The 13,769-nt window shown below is 45.7% G+C and overlaps 1 protein-coding gene across 1 annotated transcript in view; it reads left to right on the top strand.

Moving 5' to 3' along the window:
• The window catches only part of KIF21B (kinesin family member 21B), a 411,687-nt gene that overhangs the window by 265,247 nt on the left and 132,671 nt on the right, over positions 1-13,769 (top strand). Inside the window, exon 24 of the mRNA XM_075335818.1 lies at positions 2,823-2,880. Coding sequence (XP_075191933.1) covers positions 2,823-2,880 — 58 coding nt within the window. The remainder of the gene's footprint in view (positions 1-2,822; positions 2,881-13,769) is intronic.

Genomic DNA, 13,769 nt, shown 5'->3' with positions numbered 1-13,769 from the left:
GTGTTCTTCAGATCGCTGCAGAAATTTCTGCAGTGATTGTACGCAACGTGCGCACATAGCCTTACCCTTCACTTGACTCAGCTCTACCCAGGTGTCTATGTTTCCATCTACTACTGACTTCTATCCATTTACATGCATTTACTATCGAGCTCAACACTTCTATTCTAGGTGTTAACAGCTTTGTCTTTGCTATCAAAGTACTAATAATTAACTCTTCTGTGCTATCTATACAATATAGCCAACTCCTCTGAACTATTTTTTGTTGTTGCTCACACCTTCGTCTCTGCTATCAAGGTACCTGATAGTTTTTTTGTTTCTGCCGTTCTGATGTCATTCACATCTTGAATACATGTTTCCTAGTACTCAACTAGTGTCAACTCTGGCAGAGGAAGATAATTTAACTGGTTCCTAATCTGTGACAAAGATGTATATAGAAGTCAGGTACCAGTTCTGGCTCTGTGACAAGTATTTTTTATCAGGCTGATTTTGTTAAAGCTGTCAGTGCACCCACAAGAACAGCTGCAAGAGCTGTACAACTGTAAGTAGCTGTATTACTTAGCCCTGACCCTGCCCCAATTGGGCTCCCTCTGTAGCTCATCAGCCCCATCTTGTTGCAATTGGTTGCTGATAAATTGCTATGGCAGATGAGCCCATGACTGGTATCTTACTTCTCCTATTAGACTCTTCCTACAATTCCTATGCTGACTGGAATAATGCAGTGCTACACGGGAGTATTAAAGTATACATCTGTGAACTTCAATGATCAATCTTATAAAACTTAAATTACACCGATGCGACAGCTAAAACTAAAAACTGTAAATTAAAATATGTTAAAATTTTTAAAAAATCTATAAAATGAGGAAAAAAAATCTACAAAAAATTTCCTGTCTCTTTAAAAACATTGTATATTGTAAAATTAAAAAAATAAAAATGCACATTATTGGTATTGCTGCTTCTGTAATGACTGTTTGCCATTGAGGAGTATTGGATACCCCATTAAGAAATCATAAGTTCAAATCCCCTGAGGGAGCTAATTAAAGATGAAAAAAAGCCTTAAAAAATATGCAAAATATAATAAAAGTTTAAATGACTCTTTTTTTTTTCCCCAACTGAAAAATAGATATTATTAACAATAGAAAAAACAAACCTACTTGATATTGTTGCATTCTTAAGATGCTAAAATTTGGCAAATATCTCCCCCTAATAGATCACCAGGTTAGGGTTATAAGTTTTAATTGACGGGTTAATTAGGCTTTTAGCTCGGAGTAGGCAAGTTTGAGAAATATTAGGTTTAGGGTCCTACCAGGGTAAGGAGTGGTGGGCACACATGAAGTGGCAAATTTTGTGCTAAGTACCTTCACTTTATAAGTATATTCTATAAAGCAGTAATTCAGTTTAAAGGGATCCTGTCACCAGATTTGGCCCCTATAAACCGTGGTCACCACCAGTGGGCTCTTATATACAGTATTTTAGAATACTGTATATAAGAGCCCAGGCCGCTGTGTAGAACGTAAAATCACTTTACAATACTCATCTAAGGGGCGGCACAGTGCAGACTGGTCGGATGGGTGTTTCCGTTCTCCGATACCGGCATCTCCTCTTTCGGCCTTTTTTGTCCTCCTTCTTCTGAAGCCTGGTTGCATGACGCTTCCTACGTCTTGCACACTAGCCGGCATTGAGGTCCTGAGCAGGCGCACTACAACACTTTGATCAGCCCTGAGCAAGCTTGTGTTCATGATGTAGGACACGTCATGCACCCAGGCTTCAGAAGAAGGAGGATCCAACACAGGAAGAAAGAAAACAGCAGCAACTCACCGGGAGACGAGATCAAGTCTTCTTTATTGTGCAAACATGGGTGACATGTAGTGCAGGGAGGGGGTGCCGAAGCCTCGGACAACGGTGATCGTTTTGGGCTAGTGTGGCGCTTCTAGCCATAGTAGCGCAACATTAGTGCAAAACAGTCACCGTTGTCCAAGGCTTCAGGACCCCCTCCCTGCACTACATATCACCTGTGTTTGCACAATAAAGAAGACTTGCTCTCATCCCCCGGTGAGTTGCTGCTTTTTTCTTTTTTCCTGTGTTGGATCTGAATTTTTGCACTCCTGTCTGATTTTGAGTGTGCAACTCCGCGGCATGTGTCCCATGTCTGCAATAGCGGTCTGTTTACTTAGACCAGTGCGAAGCTGATTGTTGCTCGTCTGTGGTGCCCTGTCTTTTCTCTCCACATTTGAACTTCAGAATGAAGGAGGACAAAGATGGCCGAAAGGGGAGGCGCCAGTACCGAAGAATGTAGACACCTATCCAACAAGTGTGCCCCGCACCGCCCCTTAGGTGAGTATTATAAAGTGATTTTTATGTTCTACACAGCTGCCTGGGATCTTATATACAGCATGTTAGAATGCTGTATATAAGAGCCCAGTGGTGGTGGCCGCAGCTTATAATTGCCAAATCTGGTGACAGGTTCCCTTTAAATTGCATATCTTCAATATTTTTCTGTCTTAGCATTTACAGAGAGCTGTTGTATTCTTTGTTTTGTTGGTCATACTTCATGGATATGCGCCTGTCTACAATTTTCAAAACAGTGACGTGCATATTTTAAGTGATGTCCACAGTACACATCTATATAAGAGATATAAAAGATTGTTGTGCTACAAAGGGTTTAGGACAAAGTACATTTTTTTGTCCATGAATGGCAACAAAAAAATGAAATTGTGCTACAAATTGTAATGTTTTACAAGCAATTTTTTAATATGGGACTATGTAAAAATTTACTTTTATCGTTGCACATATTATATTTTTAATCTAAACTTTCTGTCTTTTAGTGCATCGCAATCTTTTTCAATGAAAGGCTCCAATAGTCATGATGACTTTAAGTGGAAGGTAAGGACTAAATACCCACATCTTAAGAATTGCTGTTTTTTTAATTTCTTAAATGTACCGTACATGCACTTTTGCAAGTATCACAAATTGAATTAAATTTAAAAGAATATAAAAAAAATACGTAAAAGGATGGGCTCACACAAAGACAGTGAACCAGGGGTAAATTGATGGGACTTAAGGCCCTGTCACACACAGAGATAAATCTACGGTAGATCTGTGGTTGCAGTGAAATTGTGGACAATCAGTGCCAGGTTTGCGGCTGTGTACAAATGGAACAATATGTCCATGATTTCACTGCAACCACAGATCTGCCAAAGATTTATCTCTGTGTGTGACGGGGCCTTTAGTGTGGATACATAACGTGCTCTTATAAAGAGGGTACCATGATCGGACATTAGAAACTACAGATAAGCCAAATAGGCAAAATATGTAAAGTAGAATACAAAAAGTGACATGTGCATATGTAGATCATTAAATACCAACACAGAACCCATGTGCTCATTGTACTCTAACATGCTGTATGTTTGAAATTTTGAAATGAATGCAAGCAAAATATATGTTGAAGTTGAGGTGCCATGAGCCTACCGGTTCAGTTTACAGCATTTTCCCATGCAGTTCACACTTCTGAATAACACAGTTATGGCCTCACATCTTGTTAAGGGCTTGTGCAGGCGAACATATTTTCAGTCCGAGTGCCACCCGACAAAATATCAGATGGCCATTTATGTCTATATGTCTGTGAAAAACAATCGTACCACACTCAGATGTTGTCACAGTGCTGACAGAATAAAGAGGATGGAGATTTTTTTTCCACATCTGAGAAAAACAGATCCCACTCTCATTAAACTGTGAACAGATCTGATTAGTATCATCGGATCACTTTTTCTTGGACGGAGAAAATACGGTCATGTGACCCTAGTCTATAGCGGGTTTTACTCGCTGCGATCTCGCTAGCGAGATCGCAAGCGATCGTACCCGCCCCCGTCGGTTGTGCGACACGGGCAAATTGCTGCCCGTGCTGCACAACCTTGCTTAACCCCGTCACACGCAGATACCTGCTCTGCGACGTTGCTCTGGCCGGCGAACCGTCTCCTTTCTAAGGGGGCGGTTCGTGCGGCGTCACAGTGAAGTCACACGGCAGGCGTCCAATAGAAGCAGAGGGGCGGAGATGAGTGGGACGTAACATCCCGCCCACCTCCTTCCTTCCTCATTGACGGTGGAGGCAGGTAAGGAGATTTTCGTCGCTCCTGCGGTGTCACACACAGCGATGTGTGATGCCGCAGGAACGACGAACAACATCGCTAATAAGCAGAAAACGATTTTTTGTTTCAGGACGACCTCTCCGTGACCCCGACGATAATTCATTAACGATATCGTAGCGTGTAAAGCCCGCTTGAGAGTAATACTTTAACTGGCTGGAACAGTTCAGCACAAAGTATAACTTGTGGTATGTAGTATTTACACGGTCTTCAATTACTGCACCTTTTGGAGAATTCCTACAGTCGTTGGACCTCATCATTAGATGGGTCAGACCAGTAATATTCACTCTGTGGGCACACTGATATGCTACATGGAAAGATTACATTACAAAAAATGTTCCTATGCTTCTAAATAGTAATAAACGGGGTAGTTTCTTAAATGAATGATGGAATGCTGTCTTTGCCCATATTAATATTATCATATATTTCTAAAGCACCATGGTGCTGTATGTATGAAGAGTGTTTACTTATAAAATACATATTTAATTTTTAACATCATCATAAATTTCTCCGCAATCTAAATTCCCTATCGATATTGTTATTGGAGTGTGTAAAGAAACCAGAGTACCTACAGGAAACCTACACAAACACTGGAAGAACATAAAAACTCCTTGCAGATGTTGTTCTTGGTGGAATTTGAACCTAGGAGCCAGATCAGACACCCCCATACTTTGCACTGACGAGGGGCAAGCACCCCGAAACACCGTGTCTGCAAATTGGGATTCTGATCTGGCTTATATATCCTGAGTCATATTGCAAAGGATTGTCAAAAATCCACTTGTGACTTTTAGGATCGCTACTTCCAATAGGTGGCGCTGTGCTAGAGTTTGTCTCCTTTACTGGAGAGACAATTTGAACCTAGGACTAGTGATGGGCGAACCCGAACTTTACAGTTTGGTACTGTACCAGACACCTAGTGCCTGTGCATGGACCACGAACACAGTCTTCTCAGGGAAGTCCTGTTACTGCTTGGGTTCAGCCACACGGATAAAAATAAAAAAAAAGTTAAAAGTAAGCAAAATAATGATTAAAACAGGAGAATTATACTTATCGAGTCTCTGTGTGCGCCTGTCACACTACTTCCGTGTCCGCTCATTAGCTCTAATGTATATTCACTGCTTTCCCCGCCAACCTTCTGTGACAGCTATGAGAAAGGGCGTGCACACTGTAAAAAGCGAGGTGCTAGTAGTTGGGTTACTAACCCCTTGAAATATAATCAAATACACTGCACACTCTTAATCTGCTGAATAATGAAAAAAAAATATTTTTTTTATTACTATATGAAAAAGAGCCTAAAACCGTGCTAGGGAGATGAACAACAATCAACAGATTTTTACTCTGACGTTTCGGCCAGAATAGTCTTGATCACAGAGTTTACTGTCGGTGGTTCTGTGTATTATGAATCTATGAAGGCAGACAGGCCCCAAAAGCGTTAACTGTCATCAGTGGTTCAGTGTCTAAGGTGTGAATATGCAGATGGCTCTGCACGGGTTATCTGCCTTCATAGATTCATAATACACAGAACCACCAACGACAGTAAACTCTGTGATCAAGGCCATTCTAGCCGAAACATCAAAGTAAAAATCTGTCTATTGTTGTTAATCTCCCTTACACGGTTTTTGGCTCTTTTTCATATAGTAATAAAAAAATTTAAAAAAAAATTAATTAATCAGAAGATTAAGAGTGTGCAGTATATTTGATTATACACCTTATGTGATAGTCAGACTGCCGGCATGTCGGCATCTTTGATTGGTTGTGGAGTGTAAAAATAAATACTTAGAAAAAATGGTGTGGGGTCCCCCATATTTTATTACCCAGCTCAGATAAAGCAGACACCTACAGGCTGCAGCCCACAGCTGTGTGCGTTATCTTAACTGTGTATCTAAATACGAGGGACCCGATGCGGCTTTTTTAATTATTTAAATAAAAATGTTAAAAAACAGCATGCGGTCCCTCCAATTTTGATACCCAACCAAGATGAAGCGGACAGTTGGGGGTTAGTATTCTCAGGCTGGGGAGGCCCACAGTTATTTGGCCCCCAGCCTAAAAATAGCAGCCTGCAATTGCCACGGAATTTTCACCTCCATTAGATGTGACAATTCCCGCACTTTCCTTGGCACATCCAGATTGCAGTTTCAATTTTTCCAATTACTTATTAATTTTCACACTCCACAACCAATCACAGATGCCGCCACGCATCTAACTGCAACCAGTCACAGACACTGTCACAGAGGGCAGGCGGGGAAGCAGTAAAAATGCATGAGAACTAATGAGCAGACCTCGAAGTAGTGTGACAGCGGAGACTGGGCAAGAATAATTCTCCTGCTTTGCAGCCCCCTAGCCCTTACTAGTACCGTTTTACAGCACACAAGTTCAGGTCCCCATGAATTATATGAGGTTTGGTTTCCGTGCTCATGTTCAGGCTCATGTACAGTTCCGAACTGGACTTTTTTTTAGTCCAGCCGGACCTGCCAAATCCAAGCATCTGGAGGTTCACCCATCTCTATCCAGGACCCAAAAGCAACACTGTAGAATTGAGATCCAGAACTTCCAAGTAGAGCAAGTAATAAGGTAAAAAAGGCCCCTTCTGAGGCAGCGAGATGGCAAAACACATGTCAAGGGGTCCCTCCTGTAGCTATTTTTTATTATCACTGTTTTCTTAGTTTAGCTTTAGTGCTGGGTTTATTTAGGCTTCTATGTAATGACTGATGACCAGTCTTTTATCAGACTGCTCTGCTTGAAAAAGCATATAGTTTTACTGCCACCTTGTCATGATTTACTCCTGGCTCAGCTGCGGCTGATCCTTTGCGAGTTTCCCATCTCTGACACAGGTCACGTTAGGGGTTAATCCTCGTTCCGGAGGTCAGGCCACTATATTATGGCACTGCATCTCTAGAACTACATCAATGATATTTCAGGCTCTGCTGCATTCTACTTGTGAGTGACCTGTTGTTTGCCCTGCCCTGCCCCCTCCTGACCTCCGTGTTCACCTGACCTGTTGTTGACCTCCTCTGTTCTCTGTTCCTGTCCTGTCAGTGTCTCTCCCGCTGTCACCCTTCAGTTCCCTGCTCATCTGTATCCCCGCTTTTGTGCTCTTGAATACCCGCCTACCGACTCCTTGCTTCCACCTGACTAAGTTTTGCTTTGACCCTGTGTATTTACAAGACCTCATGTTGTGATCCGACATCCTGACTATTCTACTGCCATCTGGTGGGCTTGACTACTATTACCTCTGTTAGGGAATACTCTGCTCATACAGTTTCTCCACTCTAAAGCCCTCTAGTGGTTTACCCGCTAACTACTTCTCAGGTAGTTTCAGGAATCTTCTCTCTACTATGTTACAGCACTGTACTTTAGGACATCCTAGAGTACAAAGTGACACACCTATTGTTCATTATTTGAATGTGTAATCCTTATCCAAACTGTTCCACTTGGATGTACATGTAATCCTGTTGTCACCTATTGTTCATTATCTTAATCCATTCTTCCCAGCTGCATATTATAGTATTGATGACATTATACATATTTAGCGATATGTGTATTTATGCTACATGTTTTTCCAAAAATAAGACACTGTTTTATAGTTTTTTACCCCCCAAAAAGCGCTAGGGCTTATTTTTGGAGGAGGTCTTATTCTTGGAGAGACACAGTTGGGGGTAAGTTTACCCCCCCAAAAAAAACAGACCCCACCCCCCCCTTCCCGGGAGACTCTGAAGTCGTTCCTGTGATCTCTGGCAGCCTCTGCCAGCAAGTATGCTGCACGCTGCCTCCTGCTGCTGGACGGACACACACACATACTGATAACACAGACACTCATGCACACACATCAGATAACACACACACACACTCCATCCATCCAGTGGTAGAGTGCGTCCGTTAAGTTATACCTGTCAGGAGCCCGTACATTCTAGCATCTACCCCGGCCGCAGGGATGGGAGGAAGTCACGGGTCCCTGCGCTCCACCGCACGGCTTCTCAGGATCGGTATCATTGGATGTGGTGAGTGTGTGTGAGCGACCTGAAGGCAGATTGTGTGTGTGATGTGTAGAGTTGAGCGCGGTTCGCGGTTCTCCAGTTCGTGGTTCGAGTGATTTTGGTGTTCTGGATCGAACTAGAACTCGAGCTTTTTGCTAAAGTTCGATAGTTCTAGTTACGTTCGAGAACGGTTCTAGCAGCAAAAAGCAGGGCTTTTTACAGCTACAGTGTGCAGGAGCCATTGCTGGCAGCCTGCCAGAAGCTGGCAACCAAGATAAGCATCGGGTATCGAAGCAAAGCGCTTTGGTTAGTAACCCGATATTTATCCTAGTTACGTGTGCAGGAAGCCGACACTTCCCCGCTCAGCTCGCTCCGCCCCCTCCTGCACGCGGCATGTACACATACATACACACACACACACAATCACACTCACCTGTCCCCAGCCATGCAGTCCACGACACTGACGTCCTCAGCGCCACATGACCCCGCTAGGCTCCACCCACTTCGCACTCCGCCGCCAGCACACATGGCTCCGCCCACCTGGCACTCTGCACACATGGTCCCGCTAGGCTCTGCCCACCTGGCACTCTGCACACATGGCGCTGCTAGGCTCCGCCCACCTGGCACTCTGCACACATTACCCCGCTAGGCTCCGCCCACCTGGCACTCTGCACACGTGGCACTGCTAGGCTCCGCCCACCTGGCACTCTGCACACATTACCCCGCTAGGCTCCGCCCACCTGGCACTCTGCACACATTACCACGCTAGGCTCCGCCCATCTCGCACTCTGCACACATGGTCCCACTAGGCTCCGCCCACCTGACACTCTGCACACATGGTCCCACTAGGCTCCACCCACCTGACACTCTGCACACATGGTCCCGCTAGGCTCCGCCCACCTAGCACTCTGCACACATTACCCCGCTAGGCTCCGCCCACCTGGCACTCTGCACACATGGTCCCGCTAGGCTCCTCCCACCTGACACTCTGCACACATGGTCCCGCTAGGCTCCGCCTACCTGACACTCTGCACACATGGCACTGCTAGGCTCCGCCACCTGACACTCTGCACACATGGCCCCGCTAGGCTCCACCCACCTGGCACTCTGCACACATGGTCCCGCTAGGCTCCGCCCACCTGCCACTCTGCACACATTACCCCACTAGGCTCCGCCCACCTGGCACTCTGCACACATGGCACTGCTAGGCTCCGCCCACCTGGCACTCTGCACACATTACCCCGCTAGGCTCCGCCCACCTGGCACTCTGCACACATGGTCCCGCTAGGCTCCGCCCACCTGACATTCTGCACACATGGTCCCGCTAGGCTCCGCCCACCTGACACTCTGCACACATGGTCCCGCTAGGCTCCGCCCACCTGACACTCTGCACACATGGTCCCGCTAGGCTCCGCCCACCTTGCACTCTGCACACATTACCCCGCTAGGCTCCGCCCACCTGGCACTCTGCACACATTACCCCGCTAGGCTCCGCCCACCTGGCACTCTGCACACATTACCCCGCTAGGCTCCGCCCACCTGGCACTCTGCACACATTACCCCGCTAGGCTCCGCCCACCTGGCACTTTGCATACATGGTCCCGCTTGGCTTACCTGCGGTGATGAAGTCCCGACCTCAGCGCTGTCACTGTCCTCCATGGCCGCCGCTTGTCACATCATCTTCTCTCGCTTCCGACCCGAGACTGACTAGCGGTGACGTCACGGGCCGCTCGCGATACTTGGCTGTGAAGATGATTGAAGTCAGTGTGCAGGAGATCAGCGCAGGTAATGTACCTCGCTGACAGCAGCACTTGTCATCCCCTGCAGTGACCTGGGCTGACCCATTGATGTTAGCTCAGGTCACTGCACTGCTCTCCCAGCCAATGGGGAACATCCTGCTCTTCATTGACTGGGACAGTGTGGATCGTCATGGCAACCCCTTGGATTACACCAGACCTGGATTTGTTTTTCTTTCTAATAAATTGGTTAAAGAGGGAATGTATTGGGGAGTGTTTTTTCAAATAAAAATGTGTTTGTCGTCTATCTTTTTTTATTACTGACTGGGTTGGTGATCTGATAGACGCCTGACCTCACCAACCCCAGGGCTTGGTGCCAGGTGACATTACACATCTGGTATTAACCCCATATATTACCCCGTTTGCCACCGCACCAGGGCACGGGATGAGCTGGGGCGAAGCACCAGGGTTGGCGCATCTAATGGATGCGCCACTTCTGGGGCGGCTGCGGCCTGCTATTTTTAGGCTGGGGAGAGTCCAATAACCATGAACCTCCCTAGTCTGAGAATATCAGACCCCAGCTGTCTGCTTTACCTTGGCTGGTGATCCAATTTTGGGGGGACCCCTACGTTTTTTTTTTAATTATTTATTTAATTTAAAATAACAGCGTGGGGTGCCTCAGTTTTGGATTACCAGCCAAGGTGAAGCTGCCAGCTGTGGTCTGCAGGCTGCAGCCGTCTGCTTTACCCTAGCTGGCTGCGAAAATAGGGGGAACCCTACGTCATTTTTTTTTTTAATTTTTTTGGCTAAATACAAAGCTAAGCACCCCTTAGTGCCACATGAAAGGCACCAAAGGGTGCAAAATTACAAAATGCAGGAGAGTGGGAAATTATGTGTCTTTCTGCCATTATAATGACAGAAAAGACTGATATGAAGTGTATAAGCACAAGAAAATCACCAGAGCGCTCTACGCTGTGAAAAGCAGTAGAAAATGGCATTGGAGTGAATATGTAGGTTGAAGCTATGGATCCTGGGTAAATTTATGTATTTTCCCTCCTTCAGTTTTTTTGCAGTACGCAAAAAAAATGGAAGGCACACGGATGACAAACAGATGACATACGGACCGTCTACGGAACGGAAACGGATGCCATACGGATGCACCCGTGAAAAAAAACGGACTGTTTTTTGCAGACTGCAAAAATGGATCGGTCGTGTTAATGTAGCCTTATTCTGATCTGCAGTTTATAAACAGCAGGCAGAAATAAGTGAATAGCGCCCCCCAGCGTCAGAAAATCTCCGGGGTTTCAGGCGTAGCTGAGACCCTGGAGATCCTGATTCAGGAAGTTTTTTCCGGTCCCCGCTCACGTGATCACAGGTATACACCGTACACCGATGATCACGTTACAGTAAATGACAGTGTCGGTAAAAATTTATTTATCTCCCATCTGGCATGAACAAACATGATAAATCTCCTACCCGGTCCCCTCCGGTCCCCCGGTGTCGCCAAAGTGCCCCCCCTGATGCCCTCCCAGAAATCCAAGATGGCCGTGCGCACAGCAGCGCGCCGGCCGCATTCACCCTACTCCTCTGATTTCTGTCGCATGTGCCATGACACATGCGACAGAAAACTCCTCCCCAGGCCCTGCCAGGTCACCCCCTATAACCCCACCGGTGTTCCCCGGTGTCCCACGGTACCTGTGCAGCGTTGATCCCCCGCGGCCCTCTCCTTCACAATAGATGCTGCCGCATGCACAGAGCGGCTGTCAGCTCAAGTTCCTGTGTTCAGACACAGTGAGTGGTGGTTATGCATCTGTAAGCTAAATGGGCGGCACGGTGGCTCAGTGGTTAGCACTGCAGTCTTGTGGTGGCTTAGTGGTTAGCACTGCAGTCTTGCAGCGCTGAAGTCCTGGGTTCAATTCCCACCAAGGACACCATCTGCAAGGAGTTTGTATGTTCTCCCCGTGTTTGCGTGGGTTTCCTCCCACACTCCAAAGACATACAGATAGGGAATTTAGATTGTGAGCCCCAATGGGGACAGTGTTCGCAATGTATGCAAAGCGCTATGGAATTAATAGCGCTAAATAAATGAATAAATTATTATTATTACTGCAATGCCCTGCTCATGAGGTAAGGAACATAGTTGATCAGGAGAGCTATATACTACATTTCCAAATGGAGGCATTTGATTTTATAGTTGCCCTGCTGAATGACTACCAAACATGAGAGTCCGTTATACGCCACAAGAAAACACATCTAAATAGCGAGCTCTGTTGTTTAGTATTCATTCAGCTGGATAACTTACCTTAATGGGGTATTCCATCTCCAAGATCCTATCCCCAATATATAGTAGGTGGAATAGCAATAATATCAGCAAATACCAATATTTGGAAGTGTAGAATAGTTCTCCTGATTAGGCATCCCCTTACCTCATGAGCAGGGCATTGCAGCTTTGGTAGCAACCGTTACGACATGGACTCTGCTGCTGTGGACCCAGGGAGAGTGGGTGCAGATTCATTGCACCCACACTCCTCACATGGAGGGTCTGCACTCCTAGAAAATGGGGGATACGTTCCCATTTTTTCCTTACAATAAATTTGTGAAAGAGGGAATGTTTTGAGGAGTTTTCTTTCAAATACATTTTTTTTGTCGATTTTTTTTGTTAGTACTGACAGTTTATAATGTCGGGTATCTGATAGACGCCATGACATCACAAACTGCTGGGCTTGATGTCAGGTGACTTTACAACTAGTATCAACTGCATTTATTACCCCGTTTGCCACTGCACCAGGGCGCGGGATGAGCTGGGGTGAAGCGCCAGGAGTGGCGCATCTAGTGCATGCGCCACTTCTGGGGCACCTGCGGCCTGCTATTTTTAGGCTGTGAAGGCCCAATAACTATGGACCTTCCCACCCTGAGAATACCAGACCACAGCTGTCCGCTTTACCTTGGCTGGTGATCCAATTTGGAGGGGACCCTACTTTTTTTTTGTAATTATTATTATTTATAAAATAATTATAAAAAAAAGAGCCTGGGGTGACCTCCACATTGGATCCCCAACCACGGTAAAGCTGCCAGCTGTGGTTTTCAGGCTACAGCCGTCTGCTTTACCCTAGCTGGCTATCAAAAATGGGGGGACCCAACATCATTTTTTTTTTAACTATTTTTTAAATAAAAAAAATTAATGGGCTTCCCTGTATTTTGATTGCCAGCCAAAGTAACGCCAGGCAGATGGGGGTGGCAACCCGTAGCTGTCTGCATTATCTGCACTGAGAATCAAAAATACCGCGGAGCGCTACGTCATTTTTTTTAAAGATTTATTTTTACAGCACTGTCATGTCAGGCAATCAAAATACAGGGAAGCCCTTTTTGTTTTTAGTTATTTAAATAAATAATTAAAAAAAATATATATGGGCTCCCGCTGCATTTTTTGTATTGCTAGCTAAGGGTAATCCAAGCAGCTACTGGCTGCTAACCCCCACTGCTTGGTGTTACCTTCACTGGCAATGGAAAATCCAGGGAAGCATTTTTTATATTTTTTGCCAAAAAACTCCAAAAAAAAATGACGTGCGCTTCGCCATATTTTTGTATGCTAGCCAGGTACAGCAGGCAGGTACGGACTGCCCCCAACCCCCAGCTGCCTATTTGTACGCAGCTGGGAACTAAAAATACAGGGAAGCCCTTTTTTTAATTAATTCATGAATTTTATGAAATAATTAAAAAAAACAAAAACGAAGTAGGCTTCGCCCCATTTTTGTGTCCAGCCGGGTACAACTAGACAGCTGGGGATTGGAATCCACAGCACAGGTTAGCCCGAGGTTTCTGGGCCCCTCTGCTGCGAATTGCAGTCCGCAGTCGCCCCAGAAAATGTCGCTCTCATAAAGCGCCATCATCTGGCGCTGTATCTAACTCTTCCAACAGCC

This window comes from Anomaloglossus baeobatrachus, chromosome 2 (genome assembly GCF_048569485.1).
Source record: "Anomaloglossus baeobatrachus isolate aAnoBae1 chromosome 2, aAnoBae1.hap1, whole genome shotgun sequence".
NCBI lineage: Eukaryota > Metazoa > Chordata > Amphibia > Anura > Aromobatidae > Anomaloglossus > Anomaloglossus baeobatrachus.
The sequence above is the reverse complement of the archived record's forward strand: the minus strand, read 5'-3'. Positions and strand labels throughout refer to the sequence as shown.